Source organism: Polistes dominula, unplaced genomic scaffold, assembly GCF_049000335.1.
Source record: "Polistes dominula isolate Pdom_NZ unplaced genomic scaffold, Pdom_raw_medaka contig_77, whole genome shotgun sequence".
NCBI classification, from domain to species: domain Eukaryota; kingdom Metazoa; phylum Arthropoda; class Insecta; order Hymenoptera; family Vespidae; genus Polistes; species Polistes dominula.
In genome coordinates this window covers 4,035,505-4,055,073 of record NW_028301152.1, presented here as the reverse complement: position 1 = coordinate 4,055,073, position 19,569 = coordinate 4,035,505, and the positions used below count along the sequence as shown (strand labels likewise).

The following is a 19,569-nucleotide window of genomic DNA, read 5'->3' as shown; positions in this document are numbered from 1 at the left end:
CCTTTATTTAAATTAATATATATTACTATATTTGTCAATTACTAATAATATATTAAATTTAAATAATAGTGTCTATAAACAATAAAATTTTTTAGAAAGTCGCAATATTATATAACAGTAAGTATCAATATCGTTCTCTTGGGCCAAATAAGACAACGAAATTTGTATTAATATATTACTGCATATAATTTACATCAACAATTTATGTTTTTATATAGATTATATATTCTTCTAATGTTTAAGTTAAGTTAAGCACAAAATATAGATATTGTAGAATATAAATGACAAAATAAAAAACAAACATTCTAAGTTAGAAATAAACGAAAAAATGTAGTAAATTATTAGCTATAGTTACAGATACTATTTAATAGAATACTATTTAAAGATTAAAGTATTTTATAAAAAAGCATTTAAAGTTTAAAAATTTAAATGTCTTAAGTAGCGTCTTCTTTGTGTTTGTATCTTTGTTTGTGTTTGTATCTTTGTTTGTGTTTGTATCTCTGGTTGTGTTTGCATCTCTGTTTCTCCTACACTTTTTGTTAACATTTGTTTTTTGGATTCAATACTAAATATAGGTCTTGTAAATTCCGTACAGTAGGAGAATTCATGCATTTTTATTCCAACCAATAATGGTAAAAATGATTTTGGTTGTGTTTCGTAGTATTTGAAGCCTAATTTTTTACACAAATTTATACTTTCCGTAAGAAATTCGAAAAATTTCAAATTTACGCGTGTATATTTCTTTTTATCGCAAAATTGAAGAGCAGTTTTAATGAGTTGAGTTCCTATTCCTTTTCGCGTATAATCATTATGAACAAAGAATTCATTTAATAAAGCAGAATTATTAAATCTAACATTTTTATCCACTCCAATAAAACCTACTATTTTCTTATCATAATCGGATAAATTAATTTTAGATTTCTGTAATTCTGTTTCTGTTAACCATGTATAACGTAAATATGGTTCAAAACACATTAATGAACGATGGTGATATGCTTCAGCTACCCAAAAACATTTATCACTATTTTCGTTGTAGTTCCTATTTTAAAAACAAATATTTTTTTTTAAAGCATAATTTTAATATAAATAATAATTTTCTTAATTAAGTAAAGCAAATAAATCGTAATAAAAAAGAAAAAAATAATTAAAAAAAAAATAATACCTTGCAGCATCAAATATGGTTTTTTGGGAATTTTTAACTGTTTTCCAAAATAGTACATATAGTATAAGGTAGATTCCATATGTAACAACAAGCGGATACATTAAGTAATAAGGAAAAGGAGTACCCGACCAATATAATTTGCAAGCAGCAAGCACAAGTAGAATTTGTAAACGATTTTTTGCAATTATAAAATTAGTATATAACGGATTTATTAGACCCATAATAGAATTTTTTGCTAGTTCTTTGCAATAAGGTTCATCTTCTTTTGTATAAGGTCGAACACAAAGAAAATTTTCCATGCTTATTTTTTATATTAAGCACTTTTTATCAATTTTACTCGCGACTGTCTATACACTTATAATGCTTATTTAAATAAATTACGTATTTTTAAGATAATAGAAATAGAATTTTAGATTAATAAGAAAAGTATTTTTATAATAAATAAGATTACTGGCAGTTGTATTCACTCTCCTAATTCAATTTCTAACTGAAACCATACTACACAGATAGATCTATATATACATATATATGGAGGTCATGTCATTCGACAAACGTTAATAATAAATTGTTTATATTTAAAATGCTTATATCTAGAATAAATACATTTAAAATTTTAAAAGTCTTGCAACAGAAGAGAACGATATTATTTAAAGTAAAGAATTAATTAATGACGTTAATTAAATATAAATTAACTAATAGCTTTTTTTGATTTCTAATAATATTGCGATTAAACACTTTGAATGATAATTAAAAATTTTGTATCTGTTAAGTTACAGTTATCAATTAAGTAGATTAAATAATGATAAGTGAACGCAGATTATTAATTTAAAAAAAATTATTATTAATTCATATAAATTCATATTTATAAAGCAGTTTTTTATTTTATATCTTGTTCTCAGTGTTGCCATACCTATAGATATTTTTCTTTTTTTGTAGAATGACATTAAGTGTCGAATAACATTAAAGATATTTCTTGTTTAACCAATCAACTAAGATAAATGATAATTTATTATATATATGATAAATATTATTTATTTATTAAATATTATTTATTATATATATATGATAAATATATTATATATATTCTTAAATATATTTTTTTAAATATATATTATATATTTTAAATAATAAAATGAAATATTTCTTCAATAATCAATGTCATGATATAATGAATTTTAATTGTTTACGACACGTCCTCCGTCTATTCAGCAATTAAATAATCGTCTTTTTCGTCTTCGTGAAGCATTTATATACTGTATTCTGTGTGAATAGAAGCTTGCAATTCTGAAGTTATAGTTTTTTATTGCATATTAATGAAATCGTGTATATACATTTTTTCGTACTTATTTGACGTTTAATTAACTTACACTCTTTAAGCTTATTTATAACATTTTCATTGTCTGAAAAATTTCTCTAAACGTCGGACAAATTTTCGAATCTTCTAACGTGATTTTCTTAAGCTAATAAATGAACAATATTAATGGATTCCACTATAATTAATATGGAGTGTAGATTTAGCAAAATCCGTTAGACATGAGTATTCATATATTTTTATTTTTCTGAATATTGGAAAAAAAGATATTGACTGTGTGTCATAGTATTCGAAGCCTAATTTTTTACACAAAATTTCAGCGTCTGTCAACAAATCAAATAATTGCAAATTTAAGCGTGTATATTTTTTTTTATCGCAAAATTGAAGAGCAGTTTTAATGAGTTGAGTTCCTATTCCTTTCCGCGCATAATCATTATGAACAAGGAATCCATTTACTGAAGCAGAATTATTAGATCTAACATTTTTATTCACTCCAATAAAACCTACTATTTTTTTATCATGATCGGATAAATTAATGTTATATTTTTCTAATTCTGTTTCGGTTAACCATGTATAATGTAAATATGGTCGAAAGCAATTCAACGGACGATAGTTATATGCTACAGCTACCCAAAAACATTTATCACCATTTTCGTTGTAGTTCCTATTTTAAAAACAAATATTTTTTTTTAAAGCATAATTAAAACTAAATAATAATTTTATTTAATAAGCAAAGGAAATAAATTGAAATAAATAAATATAAAAGATGTAATACCGTGTAACATCAAATAGATCTTTTTGGAAATCTTGAACTAGTTCCCAGGCTAGTACATGTAGTGTAACATATATCGCAAATGCAATAATAAGTGGATATATTAAGCAATAAGGAAAAGAAATATTCGGCCAGTATAACTTGCTAACAAAGAACGTAAATAGAATTTGATAACGTAAACTTGTCATCATAAGATTAGAGTATATCGAATTCAATGAAGACATAACAGATTTTTCAGCTAGTTCTTTGCAGTACGGTGTATCTTCTTGTTTATAAGGTCGAATACAAAGAAAATTATGCATGTTTATTTCCTATATTAAACACTATTAATTTTATTCTTATATAATTTGTTTAAAATATTTTTATGATAAATAAGATCGCTGGTAGTTTAATACACTTTTCTAATTTAATTTATAACTGAATCTATACTACATAAATATATATATATATATATATATATATATATATATATATATATATATATATATATATATATATGCATGGAGGTCATGTTATTTGGTATACGTTAATAATAAATTGTTTATATCAAAAATAAATACATTTTCAATTTTGAAAATTTGGCAATGGGAAGAAACGGTATTATTAAAATTGAAAGCTGACTTTAAAAGTATAGGATAAATAACGACATTTTTTTTAATACAAATTATGTAACAGCGTCTTATTTGATTTACAATTAGATTACAATTATATACATTTTAAATCATTTAAAAAGTCTATAAGATTTATCAAAAAAGAAGGTAACCATCAAGATTTCTCAGAATTTTCATCCTCCTCAGGTTGAGTATCCAAATTTTTAGACGTCGACGAGTATTCAGAAGGCGTCTTCGAACAGATTTGTTTGAGAAGAAAATAAATGTCTTCCGGTGATATTTCCATCGCCAAAAGTTCTATTGCAATCCTAATATACGATGATAATATAAAAATAATTTAATATACATTTTTATACATTTGACTCCATTTGATCTCGATAAATTTATATATATAAACAAAAAAAAGAAATATAACACGAAACTTTACTTTATAGGTTATACGAAACTGTTAAGAAATTTATATTAGAAATATTACCGAAAGACACCAGGAGTCGCAGTAATTCCAGCTAAATCTGCGAGTGCAATTAATTCTGTTTGATGAGCCTGTGAGAACGTCATAATATTTACTAAACGTTGTAATGATAAAGAATCGTACGAATTTATTTCTGTTTACATACAATGCATATCACGTTACCAAAGAATACTGCAATATTTACTTGTCACGTAGGGTGAGAATAGTAAAACAACTAGATTCGAAATGATCTGCTCCATAGATAAATCTAAATTTTGTATTTTCTATTTTATCGATAAAAGTAAAGATAATTCATTTTTGTAAGCAAAGAATACACAGAAGTATATAGAAGCTCATAAGTCCCGTTTTTTATCTAACAAGATTCATCTTAATTACTACCGTAACCACCAGTGGGCGATACTGTATTTTTTGATAGTATTGTACTCTTCTTTGATGATTGTACCATTCTTTGATAGATTGTACTGTAACCGCATTAAGTACCTACTATCGCCCACTTGTGATAACTAATTATGCCCGGTGCATAACTACAATGAATCTGGCTAGATAAAAAACTGGATTTGTGAGCTTCAATGTACTTCTATATTCTTTGCTTTAAATAAATATGTCAGTGTGTACCATTGATAGTACACAAGACCGGAATGGAAAGTTTAGCATGTACCATTTGTGGTACATATGGCATGGAACGTGTTAATACATTTTTAAATAGATAGCGTTGTGTGCGACAATACTATGTCAAGAATGATGAATGCACGACTTAGTAATAGATAATAATCATGGACGTTAGCAGCTGTCGATGGTGTATGTGAATTAAAATAGAATTATTTTTCTATAGTTTAATCTGACAGATATTATTCGTGGTTTCTAAAGGCATTTAAATTATATGTTTATTATCTCTTAACAAATTTTTATCTATCATCTATATATGATCTTATATTAAATTGTTTTTTTTTTAAGTTTTATACCAAAAACGGTTATAAACTTAATTCAGGTTATTACAAAAATTCAAGATTAGAGTCATGAACATATTGTTATTTCTAAAAGTTGAATTGTTATTATTTCGTATGATAACAATTGGGTGAAAATGTGTTCTTTAAAATGGAGGTTAGATTTATTCTTGTTATATGCAGTGATTTGGAGCAGTTGTGTGTTAGATTCATCTTGTTTAGAAGTGATATATGCAGTAAATGCTGGAGGTGAAGCACACTCTGATAGTTATGGAATTCGTTATGCAAGAGACCCTTTAATGGGGAAAGTCGGTACTGCTTCAGACTATGGCAAGCAATTACTCATTGGTCGTGTTAATAGCATAGATCAAATATTGTATCAAACAGAGCGTTATCATCATAGTACTTTTGGATATGATATACCTATAAGCGAAGATGGAGAATATGTCATGATTTTAAAATTTTGCGAAGTCTATTTTAATTCACCAAACATGAAGGTATACCCAGGCTCTTTATTTTTTATATATTTATTATATAAAAAACTAAATTTCTTTATTATTATAGAATTCTAAGTATTAGATATTTAATAATTAATGATTTAATTGTATTCATTTATCAGGTGTTCGATGTGGTATTGAACGGAGATCATACAGTAGTCACCGATTTGGACATTTTTGAAAGAGTGGGCAGAGGTATCGCACACGATGAATATATTCCATTTAAAGTACAAGATGGAAAATTAATATACAATGATGAAGAATCTGATATATTAGCAGGAAAAATAAGAGTTGAATTTATAAAAGTAATATACCTGTTTATTATGTTAAAAAACTTTCGAAAGATAAATTTTAGTAACTAACATTTATTTTTTCTTTTAGGGTTATAGAGACAATCCTAAGATAAATGCAATTGCAGTTATTAAAGGAAAAGCAGAAGGTGAATTTTCATGTAGATTTTTTTATATTTCCACCAAAAAAAAGGGAAATGAAAATATAATTTTGTCTCAACGTAATCAACGTAATGTAATATTGTATATGATATATGTTTTAGATGTTCCTCAATTAGGTCCAATTCCTCAAGAAGCTGAGGAATATCCCAATATACAGGAGGATGAAGAAGAATCAACAGTTCGAAGTAGGCATACGAGTGGACCTAGAACTCCAGATCCGTATTCCATTGATGATTCTTCTGTAATGTTACCTGTCTTTGTAGCTATAGGAGCTTTTATACCTCTTTTATTTTGTTTATGCAGATTGTAATTTGTCGATAAAAAATGTGCACAGAAACACAATGTACTTACTTAAGATTGATGATATTCTCAACTGCCTACGTTACTTTAATAATGTACAAAAGAATGTGTAAATGAATGGAAGCTAGCGGCAAACGTTCCATTCCACTTTGCGTTATAACTTTAGATTTAAGATATAAATATTTATTACTAATTTATATAGATGAGCACACATACAGACGCACTTATATATTTAATGTATACAGAATTATTGGTTTAATTAATGGAAACATACAAGATTTCAACGAAGATATGCATATATGAAACTACATATTATATTTTATATTTGTTTATTTTTACAAAAGGTTTAGAAAATAATTGTATAATTTGTTTATTTACTTATTTAACACACACATATATATATATATATATATATATATATATATATATACACAAACATCACACATGTACACACAGAGCGTAATTGATAGCTTTAGCTATTGAAAAGCTTGTAGCGCATAGTCGATCAAATGCAAAACTAACATAAGTTAAACATAAATCAAGCCAAAACGAAGTTTGGTCGATAGCCCATTAAAAATATACCAAAGGAGAAATCTTTGATTTTTTGCAAAAGAGCAAATAAAGCTGTTACTATTACAACATCCGATTGTTATCATTTTTTTTCATTGGTAGTCAATTCATTCTTATTTAACATCCATTCGTTATTATTTTATCGTTTAAATAATCATCGTTTAATAATACACCGGAGAACAAAGTCCGGTGTTTGGTAAATTTTAGTATTATATAAGTAGATTATTGTCAATGCGCTATCGTAACAATAACTGATGATTACAATTTATCTGATGTTATCAGTTTCGATCATATTTTTAATCTCAAAGTAGACGTTCGCACAAAATCATGATTATGAAGGGAAGATTGTATATATGTATTTATATGTCCATAAAAGACGTGTTTGATTTATTTATCTTTCTTTTTTTTCTTTATGGGGGAAAAAAAAGGAAAAATTAAAGTGAGAAGAAAGATTCTTATATCTCATTACAGTTGCTTTCTAAAGCAAACGCGCTTTCTCGACGATCGAGCGTTAAGTGTCCCCCTGCGATCGTCGTCCAATCGCCATCACGGCAATCGGGATACACGTCAGTACAAGTGCCAACTTCCGCAAATTCACGGTACTGCAAAGTATCATTCGCTTATCAAACGGTGCTTTTAAAATGCCGTTGTATATCGATCATGCCGCGGACCGCGATCAACAAAAGGGGAAGACTTGCAACAAATTCAATTGGCCGTCGGGTCACTTCGAAAGATTTTGTAGGTGTGCTCAACACGTTTGTACGTATGCCTCGTACGTGAGCTTCGTACGGTTCCTTAATGGGAATAAGCTCATTCATCCCATGAAACGGAAGATCACGTGACTGCCGATCGTCTAGGTCTTTGATGTATGGTCATCACTGGCAATTAGTTGTCAATTCAAGGCCGTACTTATGGCTTGGAAGACCCGACGTCATAGCTTCGAGTGCCACCGTATTATATTGTTCCCTACCTTGAGAAAAAAAAAAGAAAAGTAATCTATTCTGATCAAATAGATTTCTTTGCCTGACGATATCTTACGATCTTAATATTTTAAAAGTTATTCGAATCTCGATCATTCTACGTTAATATCTTTGTCATGATACTTTGAAATTCTTATTACACTTGCAGACTAATTATCGCGCTTCGAATCACGATATGTATAAAAGACGATGGGAATTTACGTTAAGATAGATAGGAAAAAACACAATTTTTATATTTCTGTCGTAGGTGTAGATTAAATAATATGAATTTTTAAATTTGTAATATTTCTTGTTTAAGATAAAGGAAAAATATTGATAAGTAAATGATACTTTTTACCTAACGGAATATTTATTTTTTAGACTAAATGATGATTATTTTCGTTTAACATTAAAGGGTGGACTTATGTGTGTATATATACATATGGTTGCGTGTCCGTTAAGTGCGAACGTTAACTCGAATTCATGCATATCCCAACAATCATCTCTCTCTCTCTCTCTCTCTTTCTCACTTTCTCTTTTTCTCTAAGGGGGAATGGTTTTATTAAAATCACAGACAGCAGAGATATGATAGGGAACACGATTGGTCAGAAATAAAATCTATAAGAGTCAAATACTTTGGTATAGTGTGGTAAATGTGCATCTCACTATGAAGTTATTTATTTATTTTTTTAATCTGACAACAATCATCATCGTTTTAGAAAAAATTCTTTATATTTTACTAATTTCTTTAATACTCCCAATTATTCTTATAATATCTGATAGGAATATCACAATAAAATAAGAAACATAACAATAGTCCAACAGGAGACATACTTCGAAAGCATTTTCTATGAGAGAATGGTACGTCAATCTCAACTCGTTGGTCCAATTTGCTAATGCACTACGTTAATTGCCTAGTTAAAGTAGTTAGTTAAATTAGTGAGACCGACGAACTCTTGTAAAATCGTTAAAGTCGTTAAAATCATGACAAAATCGAGGATCAATGTTTCGTGATTTTAATGATTACAAAATCAATCTTTGTACGTATCTGTGGCTTCGAATTACAGATGGAAAGAGACAAACGGAAGTTTTATATAATTAAAAATAAAATAAAGTAAATAAAAAAGTAAATAAAAAACTTATATATGTGTATAAAGAAATTTTTCATTTAAAATGAAAATAAAGAAAAGAAAAAAAAATAATATATAGACGAATTTTGTCATAACGATAAATATTGATCCAAAGTTTAGTCTTTATCGACGATAATCCACAGAATACCCTTTCTGTCAGATCATTATAGATTGAACAACTTACAATTAGTCTGATATGTGTGCATGTATGTATACGTTCGTTGACGCACGTTTGTATATATATGTATATATGTATGTATATGCATCGATGTATAAAGTATAGATAGAGTAGAACGTATATGATAGACAAAAAGAGAGAGAATGATCGAACGAGTGATAAAGACACAAGGGGTCGATCCCCCCTCGCATAAGAGTCGTTATAAAAGCAGCGGATGGTCAATCTCGACGTCTTATTGCTAACGTGACCATCACCTCGTAACAGAGAAGAGAATCGCTTCGATCTTTCGATAGAAGAGAAAGAAGTGAAAGAAAAAGAAGAAAGTAAAAAAGGAGATAAAATCGAAGAAAATGGTGCAAGTAACTGGAAGATATCAATACGTCTCCGGAGAAAATTTCGAGGAATATCTCCAAGCAATTGGACAATATGAAACGGCAAAACCTTTTTTGAACGCTCAACCGATCATCGAAATCTCTCAGAATGGAGATCAATGGGTTGTCACTATTGAGAGCAATGGTAAAACTGCTGTGACAACTTTCAAATTAGGAGAAGAATACGATGAAAACATGCCATCTTTTAGTGGTACTCTCAAGGTCGGTCTCATCTTCTTCATTTTTATCTGTTGTTTTTCTTTGTGATCTATATTTTGATGTAGTTTGATAATCTTCTATTTCTTTTGTATCATTTGGAAAAGAATTACCAAATGGAAGAACTTACATTAGTGTTGTGTCGTAGTTATTTAAATTTGTGTTCATATATATATATATATTCTTTTATTTATTTTAACATAGTATAAATACATATAGAAAAAGATATATTTCGTGTGATCTCTCTTAGGTCTTATTTATAACAATGAAAATAAATGAAATAAACAATTAATAAATCGTCAAATTTATCTTTCAGAGTTTTACTACTAAAGAAGGTGATGGATTTGTGACTGAAACTAAATTGGCTTCAGGAGTGAAAAGTATTCGAAATTATAAATTTACAGATACCCACATGACCGTTGTGAGTATTTTATTATTATAATAATATATATCGTAAGTCAGAGGGTTCATACCTGTTCCCACTGTAAATTTTAAATAATTAATATTCATTTGTAATGCAAGGCTTCAAAATTCTTATATACGGAAACCTATATTAGGATTACTAAATTTTCTAATTGATGTTAATGTTATTGCAGAAGAACATTTTATTTTTAGAGAAATATAACATTATTTAAATGATAAGAACTTGGTATATATATTATATATACTAATATACTATTGCATAATATATCCTTTTTTTTAATTTTTTATTTTAATCTATATAAAATTATGTGTTTATGAAATTATAAAATAAAATTTGAGATTGATGAGAAGAATAAGATAAAAAATAATCATTTTTATGACATTTTCAGCATTTAACGGAGAGTAAATCAGGAGTGAAAGCAACGCGTACATATAAAAGACTTTAAAATGTGTTATTTTAACAGTCTAGTTTGAATGAAACATAAAATAACTTTTTATTAACATAATTAATAAATAAAATTACTTCGTACAACTTTTATTGTCTTGTTTTATTTCTTATTTTTATTTAAAAATCCTATTAAATATCAATATTTAAACTTTTTCTGAGTTTGAATCGAATATATATAATCGATTGTTAGCATTAAATAACAAAATTACTATTATTTATAAGTACTATTTGTAAGATTGTTAACATTAAATAAAAAAATTACTATTATTTATAATTTTATTTTAAATAAAAAAATTATTATTATTTATTTATTTAATTTTCCCTACATTTCTAAATGAATTATTTTCGTTGATATATTGTATTTCTTTAAATAAAATAGTGGTTGTCATAAAGTCTTGTTTATATAAAGTTGTATCGATCGATCTTGTTCTATATAGGATTTTTGATGTGTAGAAAAAGGTCAATTGAAAAGGTAAATAATTTACTGATAAATGAATCAGTGTCGCATAATTTTATCAAACATTACTATTCTTTAGATATCATCGTATGACAATAACAAAGAACATAATAGTGATTGAAAAAAAAGAAAATAAATAAAATAGAAGGACAATCTTACGAGCAGGAAAGTAAAAGAATAAATGTTCTACTTTGTTGATCAAACACAATAAGTGTTAATCTATCGATATATGATACATCTATTAATTCGATTATTCGAAAGTAAGCTACTAGATAAGTGAATTGATAAATCGTGAAAATAAGAATTTATTATCTTATCTTAATTATAATAATTCTTTTTAGTTATTAGTTTAAATATATTGTGAACTGGTTGATATTAATTATAATATAATTCAATTGAAAAGCAAAGTATTGAAATATGAATTTGGTGTATTTTAATGAAATATTTATATAAGATATTGTAATAATTTCCTTATTTATCGATTTAAATATCTATCTACTTAGTCAATATTAAATACAATTAAAAAATTATTAAACAATAATAGTTTAAATGAAATGCATTAAATGAGGACTGCAAAATTTTAAATGAATTTTGTCGCTGATTACGTATCGTCTGAGAAACAATTTAAGCAACACAAAAGACGCTATTTACATTACACCTATGTGCCGATTTGCATTGAGGATAGGTTCCTCATAAAACCGTGTAAATCGAAAACAAACTAAAATGTACATAATTCAGTCATTTATTTCAATGTAATTCAAATCCTTTACGGATGATTTTTGCTGTAAACGCAACTAACTGGTTCAGACTTTTCGATCCGGGTCGGGGGCAAAAGTCTCAATATAAGCCGTGTCAATCGTAGGTGACTGACGTTCAACTGTCTTCTTAATACAAAGTAACGCGCGTGGCCTGACGGGGATTTCCGTAAGAATTTGCCTGGCGTTCAACGTGTCAAGTTTTGACACCTACTCCTGGGGTGTAATGTATTGTCCTAAATGAGTCCTACAACTGTGCTCTACAACAAAATTTTAAAAATGTTTGTAATTATCCTTATAGATAATATACCTATAAGGGCTATCCTTAATAGCCCTTGTTAGATGTATGTTACTAATATATTTTCATATATAGGTATAATTTTTAGCTAAAATTGATATTTTAAACATGTATATGATCGTCATATATATAGTGATTATTAGTGTGTAAGTGAATAAAAAGAATGAATGAGTGAATAAATCCTATTCCTAACTGTGAAACCGGATAAATATATTATTACTATTATTATTATTATTCTTATATATTTCAATTTTAGTATAGAGTATATTCTTTTAAATAAGTATCAATATATTTTATAAAATGCTGACGAATTATAAATTGGAATATTTTCCTAGAGATATTGTAAAAACAAATTAAAAAATCGAAACAAAATAAAAGTCTGTCTTCGTTTAATTTTTATAGATTTTCATGCGATTATTTTATCCAATTGAATTGCTTATATAAAAATTCAAATTTTTACGTTTTCAAAATACGATGTGCAATTATCAAGGAAGATCCTGAGATCTCGTTAATCGTTATGTATTTGTATTAAGCTTAAGCCATTATCAAGCGAAAATTTATTGTTTTTATCAGATGAGCTTCTGACTTTGAAGTATCCTATATTATTAGAAATTAAAAATGATGCCAAAGATTACACCGGATACAAAGTACAATAAAACCTTGATTTAACTAGCGCAATCGGGGATAAATGATGCGAATAAATCAAGATTTACTATATATCTCGACTTGATTTGAATGTTTGTTAACAAACATAAGACAACGGATATCCAATAACTTCGATAAACAAGACCATGATTAATTAAGACGTCGGATAAACACTTATCGATTAATTAAGGTTTTACTGTACTACAAAAACGTACTGTAAATATGTTCAAAGTACTATTGATTGTGAGTAGAAATGTTATCACTGCATTAAGATTAGCGATACACATATTGAACATTTGCAATATGAAAAGTTTAGCAAAATAAGTGAGTTTATGACAAGAATTTGCTACTTTCGAATGAAAATTTACACATCTCAGCGTTTTTCGAAAAAATAAATAGATTTTTTAATAATACAGAAGACACATTTGGTTGAGACACTGCATACTTACTGTACTCAGTTATATAGACCATACTATTAGAAAAACAAAACACTGTTTTTTCGAATAAGTATTGATTTTTATTCGCTGACTTATATAGATTACTTTTTTCGACGAACCTCGTCTCCGTACGTTACAAAGAAATCGTATCATAAGATTTTACATCTAATCACGACGGTTATAGAATGTTCACACAGGGATCAAAAAAACATTTTGGAATGATCTCGTAACATTCCACTCGATGATGATTACATTCTTTATAATTTGCGTATTTACTGAATACGTGTTTTATGTTAAAATGTAAGGGTATATAAAATATGTAATAAATTACAGTTGCATTATACGGTAAATCCTTAGTACACTAGGAATATTTGGTCTTTTGGTCGCCTTTTAAACGCACTTACATGGTTACTATAATGTCTATTTAGCGTGCATCTTTAAACAAAAGTACTTACCATTTCTAATCAACGCACTCTATTCTTCTTCTTCTTTTTTATTTGAAATTCTTGTTGATCACTTTTATTATCTTTTTTTTCTTTCGTCTTTAATTTTTAAATGTAATATTCCCTTTGTTAGATATATTAAGAATATACTTAGACAATATTTTCTCCAACTACAACATGGTGGTAACGAATAATATCTTACACATACTAAGGTATAATAATAATATCTTACACCTTACTAAGGTAATCTAACGAGTCTAATATGGTACATGCAGGTGGGAAATTCTTTTGACACGACATTCAAAAGATTCTTCTTCTCCCTGATCTAGTAACTTTTTTTTTTAAACGTGTACGTTGGAATATTTTTCTCCTTATATTCGTATGTATATACGCATACTTATATGTTTTCTTGTGTTTATGTGTGTGTATATATATTTATATGTATATGAACTAAATGAAGGTTTTGAATATCGATGTAGTTGACCCAAATAGGGCAATGTTAATACTGCACTTAAGATCGATTATTATGCTCTCTTTAAATTGAGCTTAACGATTACAATATGAAAAAAACATATATATATATATATTGAGAAAAAGAAAATATGATCGAGCTCTTGGGATTTTTTCTTTAAATCCGATTTAGTCTCGATCTAACGAGACTCGGAAGATCATCGCAATTCATTTCATCAGTAGTAAATATAATAGTATAGTTAGACTTTATATTTTTTCTTTTTTACTGATGATCTATCGTTTGGAAAAACCATTCGGTGAAGCGGCGAAGTTGTTGAGCAGCTGCGTGACTTTCATCCTGCAAGCGTCGATTTTCATCTCTCAAACGACGAACTTCATCTTCTAAAGAGAGACGACGTCGTGTTTCCCTAGCTACTCTCAACTCGAGAGTCGAGAGATGAGATTGCAAGTCGGAGACAGAATTTCTGTAAAAAATTTCAAAAATATCATTAACGCGTTTTTTTTCGAGATAGTTTTTTCGTTATGATTACGATCATTTATACTCACGCAATGGTATTACAGCCATCAATAATCCTATCGTCTGTCCATTCCTGAGGATGCTGTTTTGATGTTTTATTATTTGAATCTACATGATGATTTTGCCAACAATCTACATCGCTATCTACGTGCGTTTTCGTGTCTTTAATGGAAGTTAAATTGTTTATAGGCTTTGACATCGAATGTGGTGACTTTGTAACGCGCGGTGATAATCTGCGTTAATGGAAAATGTAAATATTAATTTATTATTTTAATAACAAATAATGATTGAAGATTTTAATTAGATTTTATTTTTTTATTAATGCTATGATTTATATTTAATTTTAAAATGAATTAAGAGATGAATTTAATCGTACCTTTCCTCCTTGGATAATTTGTTTTCGCTTGGTGCTGGACTAGACGCCGTGCTAGCATTAGAGATAACAGTGGCTGGTCTAGCCATAGTCAAAATAACTTCCGAACCATTATTACCATTATCCTGTCCATTAGCAGGTAAAACGCTTAGCGTAGAAGCACTGTTACCGCAAAGATTCTCTCTGGATCTACATCTGTTTTGAATTTCTAGCATATTGTTATTTATCTTATTGGCATTTTGGTTAGCGCTCATAATGCTATTCGATATATTATTGTTCGTTAGCTGACTATCATCAGCTATGTAATCAGGATTGATTAGTTTCATTAGATCTTCTTGTAATGTACTCGAAGTGAGATTAGCTGAATTTCGATGAGAATTTCTAACACCTGGTTTCGGACGAGGACTTTGATTTCTCGAGCTACCACTCGATGGTGTTAAATTACCAGCACGATGCTTGTTTGCTCTTCTTAATCTCGGTGAGATGCTTCCTGAACCATTAGATAGTTCGTCTTCACTGGGTAAAGTTGTTACTTCGTTAGAATTGCTTTCCGGAATCCTAACTTCCGGTGGTAGACTTACAGCAAAGTCCTTTGTCTGTCTATATTCGACATTGACCTTGTGGGGAACTGGTCGCTCAGACATAGTTGTTTTCAAACAAGTTACTTTCTCACCAACTTTAAATTCATGAGGCATTTCGTATCTAATTGGTTCTCGAATGTGATCGTTATTTTCATTATTATTATGTTTTCTATCGTTGTTTTGTTGTATCATTTCCAAATCGTATTTGGTGATTTCTATGTCGTATTTGCTGTTCCTCTTTTCATAGGAATCTTCTGAGTATTCATAACCTGTCGTGGCACGTTTTTCATTACGTATATCGTTACGTATATCGTTACGCGTTTCTTGATCAAATTTATTCGTGTTTCGGTCCGAAAATTTCTCTTCTTGTATCTCATACTTCGAAGTTCTATCCGGTTTACCTTCGTACTCGTATTTAGGACCTGTCTGATCGAATTCGTTATATCGAATAAGATTATTGTTACTGGCAGATTTGGGAAGACTATAATTAGCGTTTTGAGCCAATGGTAAGGAATTGGAAGCACTAAGTTTTTGATGAGTAGAGTGATGTTGATAATCGTTCTTTAGGAGATCTCTTTGTGACGCATAGAGATTTTCTTGTTTGATCTCGAACTTCTCTTTTTGTAACTTCACGTAATTTGACGTTACGTGATCTTGATTCCGATGAGCGTTATCCAAATGTCTTTGATAATTCTCGTGCCTCGCATTTTCTTGGATGACTTTGGCCGAAACATAGCTACTTTCCTTGGTGTAGTGATCGTGATTATGATGTTTTGAATTGTCAGTAAATTGTTTGCTACTCGCATAATGACTTTCTTTCTCTTTCTTTTGTCCTGGTATTGCTTTATTCGGAGTATGAGATTGATAATTCTGTCTTGCTGGCAATGGTGGTGGTGGTGTGCCATCCGTACGATGTACATTATTATCTTGATCCTGTGATTCCCATAATTCGTACCTAAAAGAACGTCAAATATGAAATAGAAAATTCGATAAAGATCTATTAATTATCTCCTTACGTTTTACTCACCAACGATCATCGGTACTGCTGTGCCCACTGCTACTGCTAGTCATTGTACCTTCTAATGGAAACCTGGGATCATTAAACGATCTCGAACTTGATCCAGTTCCGTACCCTGAACTATTGCTAGATCTAGGCGGACTAAAAGATCGATCGTATCGTTTTTGATGTGACATGGCAATCTGTTGAGTCGGCGTGTTGTCCGGGTTGGTTACGTTTTCATAATCACCTTCGTAATTGTTCGAAAGATGCTGACAATTTTGTAACGGGCATCCTCTATGTTTGCAAATAAAAAGTAAATTGATTTACTTCGTCCTCATGACATTTCAAGTTATTAGCATTTTTTTTTGTTAAAAGATAAATTAGCTAATCGTGATTGGCAAGACGAGAATGCTAAAAAACTTATTAATACGTGCGTGTGTAAGTATTTTTAAATATTTAATATTATAAATATGCTAGTCATTTATTAAAATGACTTTACATTTTTTTTATTCTAATAAGATATGCTTATTTATTTGAACAAGAAATTCTTTTTTATCTGATTCAAAAAGAAACATTGTGCGTTCCAAGTTCTAACGGCAAAGCAATTATTTGTCAAAATAATAAGAATTTTTAGTTACTACATAATTATATTATGGTCTATTCAATATAATTTATATAACAGATGTCAAAAGAATCAATATAACATAAATATTTAATATACAACTATATTTAAAGATCTGTCGACAAATTTTGTTCACTTCTTGGACAATTTTCGTAATAACAAAAAAGATAGAATTGTTCTTTAAATCAAATATAATAATAATAATAATATATTATTTATAATGAAATGAACACATTCAACGTGTTTCCAAAAAATTTACCTTCTGGGATTGCCTTCGTTCGTGGGTGGAATTACAGTGACAGTAACTTGAGCACTGGTTTTTAAAAGATCAATCATTTGATCATGGCTCAACGTTGATACAGCAACCTTACAAATTTCGACGAGTCTCGAGCCCTGTCGAAGACCAGCTTGCCATGAAAGTCCCATAGCTTCGACTTGAGTCACCACACCGTCCGGTTGTACGTGAAAACCTAATTGTCCGACGTTGTTTCTTTTGAGGGAAAGTTCAGATGCTGGTGCACCTTGCGTCACCGCTCGCAATCGTGCAACTATTTCCATCAATTCATCGCGTTCACCATAATCGCCACGCACATGGATCGTTATGCACTCGCCTTGATGATAATACAATCTTAGGCTGCAAAAGAATTAATTATTGGATTTGTTTCATAAATTGCACAATATTTTTGCGTAATATAGAATATTAATTCAAACTAAAAATAGATAAATTAATCAGTTTAAAATATGTATTTTTATCATTCAATTACTGAGACATTATGTTTAAAAAAAAGTTATCACGATATACTCTTATTTAAATTTAATTAAAGTAATTCTTTCGATAAACCGATTTATTTCTAATTTAATTACATTATTTAAAATAGCAGAATATATAAATAAACATTATATTTTCGGATATGAATTAATAATTAACTTTTTTAGTGCAAAATTAATTGTTTATTAGAAAATACGCACATATATAAAATTATATGATATTAAGAAAGAATTAAAATAAAAATATATTTAATGTTTCTACGATTTTCTCCGATAATGATAAAAATTGCGACTGTAGTGCTATTAGAAAGTTTCAAGTAAACTCACCTATTGGTCTGAGCATGCCAGCCAAGAACGCTGACGCAAGGAGTCACAAAGACGATTTGTCGCGAATGTTCTTCGATTAGTACGATAGTATCAATGCTTATTCCAAGATAGCAATCGGTGTTTTGATTACTATCTTCAAGAATGACCTGCCAACAAATCGCACCGCGCTGAGATGCATCACAAGATAATCTTGGTCTAACATTTGTCTTCTTTTTACTGCTGAAGGACAGCATCGCTGTTAAAAATAAAATTTAAAAAAATGAGAATAAAGAACAATTCTATCTAATAAAAGTAATAATTAAATACAAATATTTACATCTATTATCATATCATAAATGATATATAATCTAAATATTTATAATAAATATTTTAATATAATATAAAACTTACAAAACTTTTGACCAGTGTCGACTACTGTCGCAGAAGAATAATTAGTTGCCAAATCTTTTAAATATTCCTGTCTCGTTCTTGTCGCCATTGTGGCAAACTTTTCTGATCTACAAAAAGATAAACGTTTTTAATTCCGGTTATTTAATAAAATTGAAAACGTTAGTTATCTACAATAAATTCTTGTATTACCTGTGTGCCGCATTTTCGGCATTAATTACTTTCGCAAGAATGAAATCCGCAAAAGCTTTCCCCTTTGTAAATGTCGCTCCTGGTGGAACAGGTGGTCCAAAAATAGGTACCTCTTTGCTTCTGGAAACAGCTACGCTATACTGCGTATTGTCCGTGCAAGGATTAATGGCTTTTACGACTATAAACACGTGTTGGAATTGTGAACGTATTCTTCGAGGACTGAACGGTAGAGCTCCCGGCTCCTGAGAACAATGTTCAAAGAATTAGAAACAGGAAAAAAATCTAGAAAAATAACAGTAATGAGTAAGAAATAACAAAACAAAAAAAATAGAAGAAAAAAAAGATAATAAATTATCGTACATAAATATCTCTGTATTTGAAGAAGTTATTAATAAAATATAAAAAATATTTGTAAATTATAATCGATTTGACAGAAATATTAATTAAGGTAGATGTAAAACAGTAAATTCAAAGGCTAC

General features: G+C 28.8%; 6 protein-coding genes across 8 annotated transcripts in view; 2 read left to right on the top strand and 4 right to left on the bottom strand.

Annotated features, from left to right (window-relative positions):
• Positions 1-38: 38 nt before the first annotated feature.
• On the bottom strand, positions 39-1,640 carry LOC107064053 (uncharacterized). Its single transcript, XM_015316306.2, has 2 exons — positions 1,163-1,640; positions 39-1,039 (listed from the first exon to the last, which is right to left on the bottom strand). The coding sequence occupies exons 1-2, from the start codon at positions 1,459-1,461 to the stop codon at positions 418-420; spliced, it is 921 nt and encodes a 306-aa protein (XP_015171792.1). The 5' UTR covers positions 1,462-1,640; the 3' UTR covers positions 39-417.
• Positions 1,641-2,346: 706 nt separating this feature from the next.
• LOC107064044 (uncharacterized) lies at positions 2,347-3,697 on the bottom strand. Its single transcript, XM_015316294.2, has 2 exons — positions 3,250-3,697; positions 2,347-3,138 (listed from the first exon to the last, which is right to left on the bottom strand). The coding sequence occupies exons 1-2, from the start codon at positions 3,546-3,548 to the stop codon at positions 2,640-2,642; spliced, it is 798 nt and encodes a 265-aa protein (XP_015171780.2). The 5' UTR covers positions 3,549-3,697; the 3' UTR covers positions 2,347-2,639.
• A 61-nt stretch (positions 3,698-3,758) lies between these two features.
• LOC149030665 (uncharacterized) lies at positions 3,759-4,501 on the bottom strand. Its single transcript, XM_089178463.1, has 2 exons — positions 4,333-4,501; positions 3,759-4,165 (listed from the first exon to the last, which is right to left on the bottom strand). Exons 1-2 carry the CDS (start codon positions 4,413-4,415, stop codon positions 4,012-4,014), a joined length of 237 nt encoding a protein of 78 aa, XP_089034589.1. The 5' UTR covers positions 4,416-4,501; the 3' UTR covers positions 3,759-4,011.
• Positions 4,502-4,901: 400 nt separating this feature from the next.
• Positions 4,902-7,163, top strand: LOC107064180 (malectin-A). The gene is made up of 4 exons (XM_015316587.2): positions 4,902-5,770; positions 5,893-6,075; positions 6,152-6,209; positions 6,324-7,163. Exons 1-4 carry the CDS (start codon positions 5,411-5,413, stop codon positions 6,530-6,532), a joined length of 810 nt encoding a protein of 269 aa, XP_015172073.1. The 5' UTR covers positions 4,902-5,410; the 3' UTR covers positions 6,533-7,163.
• A 2,416-nt stretch (positions 7,164-9,579) lies between these two features.
• Fabpl (FABP-like protein) lies at positions 9,580-10,907 on the top strand. The gene is made up of 3 exons (XM_015316588.2): positions 9,580-9,952; positions 10,263-10,367; positions 10,759-10,907. Exons 1-3 carry the CDS (start codon positions 9,710-9,712, stop codon positions 10,813-10,815), a joined length of 405 nt encoding a protein of 134 aa, XP_015172074.1. The 5' UTR covers positions 9,580-9,709; the 3' UTR covers positions 10,816-10,907.
• A 2,559-nt stretch (positions 10,908-13,466) lies between these two features.
• The window catches only part of LOC107064133 (signal-induced proliferation-associated 1-like protein 3), a 79,861-nt gene continuing 73,758 nt past the window's right edge, over positions 13,467-19,569 (bottom strand). For all 3 annotated transcript variants that reach the window (XM_089178461.1, XM_015316482.2, XM_089178462.1), the window contains 8 exons: positions 19,091-19,332; positions 18,902-19,008; positions 18,512-18,746; positions 17,676-18,050; positions 16,822-17,088; positions 15,217-16,749; positions 14,870-15,073; positions 13,467-14,787 (listed from right to left, as the gene is read on the bottom strand). In XM_089178461.1, the coding sequence (XP_089034587.1) occupies positions 14,586-14,787; positions 14,870-15,073; positions 15,217-16,749; positions 16,822-17,088; positions 17,676-18,050; positions 18,512-18,746; positions 18,902-19,008; positions 19,091-19,332 (3,165 nt within the window). In that variant the 3' untranslated portion in view covers positions 13,467-14,585. The remainder of the gene's footprint in view (positions 14,788-14,869; positions 15,074-15,216; positions 16,750-16,821; positions 17,089-17,675; positions 18,051-18,511; positions 18,747-18,901; positions 19,009-19,090; positions 19,333-19,569) is intronic.

What these genes read in the sequence shown, in the direction of transcription:
- LOC149030665 (XM_089178463.1), bottom strand. Translation starts at nt 4,415, where the DNA reads ATGACGTTCTCACAGGCTCATCAAACAGAATTAATTGCACTCGCAGAT. An exon ending in GCGACTCCTGGTGTCTTTCG is followed by an intron (nt 4,166 to 4,332) that starts GTAATATTTCTA and finishes ATCGTATATTAG; the next exon opens with GATTGCAATAGAACTTTTGG.
- LOC107064053 (XM_015316306.2), bottom strand. Translation starts at nt 1,461, where the DNA reads ATGGAAAATTTTCTTTGTGTTCGACCTTATACAAAAGAAGATGAACCT. An exon ending in ACCATATTTGATGCTGCAAG is followed by an intron (nt 1,040 to 1,162) that starts GTATTATTTTTT and finishes TTTTTAAAATAG; the next exon opens with GAACTACAACGAAAATAGTG.
- LOC107064180 (XM_015316587.2), top strand. Translation starts at nt 5,411, where the DNA reads ATGTGTTCTTTAAAATGGAGGTTAGATTTATTCTTGTTATATGCAGTG. An exon ending in TTAATTCACCAAACATGAAG is followed by an intron (nt 5,771 to 5,892) that starts GTATACCCAGGC and finishes TTCATTTATCAG; the next exon opens with GTGTTCGATGTGGTATTGAA. An exon ending in TAAGAGTTGAATTTATAAAA is followed by an intron (nt 6,076 to 6,151) that starts GTAATATACCTG and finishes TTTTTCTTTTAG; the next exon opens with GGTTATAGAGACAATCCTAA.
- LOC107064044 (XM_015316294.2), bottom strand. Translation starts at nt 3,548, where the DNA reads ATGCATAATTTTCTTTGTATTCGACCTTATAAACAAGAAGATACACCG. An exon ending in GATCTATTTGATGTTACACG is followed by an intron (nt 3,139 to 3,249) that starts GTATTACATCTT and finishes TTTTTAAAATAG; the next exon opens with GAACTACAACGAAAATGGTG.
- Fabpl (XM_015316588.2), top strand. Translation starts at nt 9,710, where the DNA reads ATGGTGCAAGTAACTGGAAGATATCAATACGTCTCCGGAGAAAATTTC. An exon ending in CTTTTAGTGGTACTCTCAAG is followed by an intron (nt 9,953 to 10,262) that starts GTCGGTCTCATC and finishes TTTATCTTTCAG; the next exon opens with AGTTTTACTACTAAAGAAGG. An exon ending in CAGATACCCACATGACCGTT is followed by an intron (nt 10,368 to 10,758) that starts GTGAGTATTTTA and finishes TGACATTTTCAG; the next exon opens with CATTTAACGGAGAGTAAATC.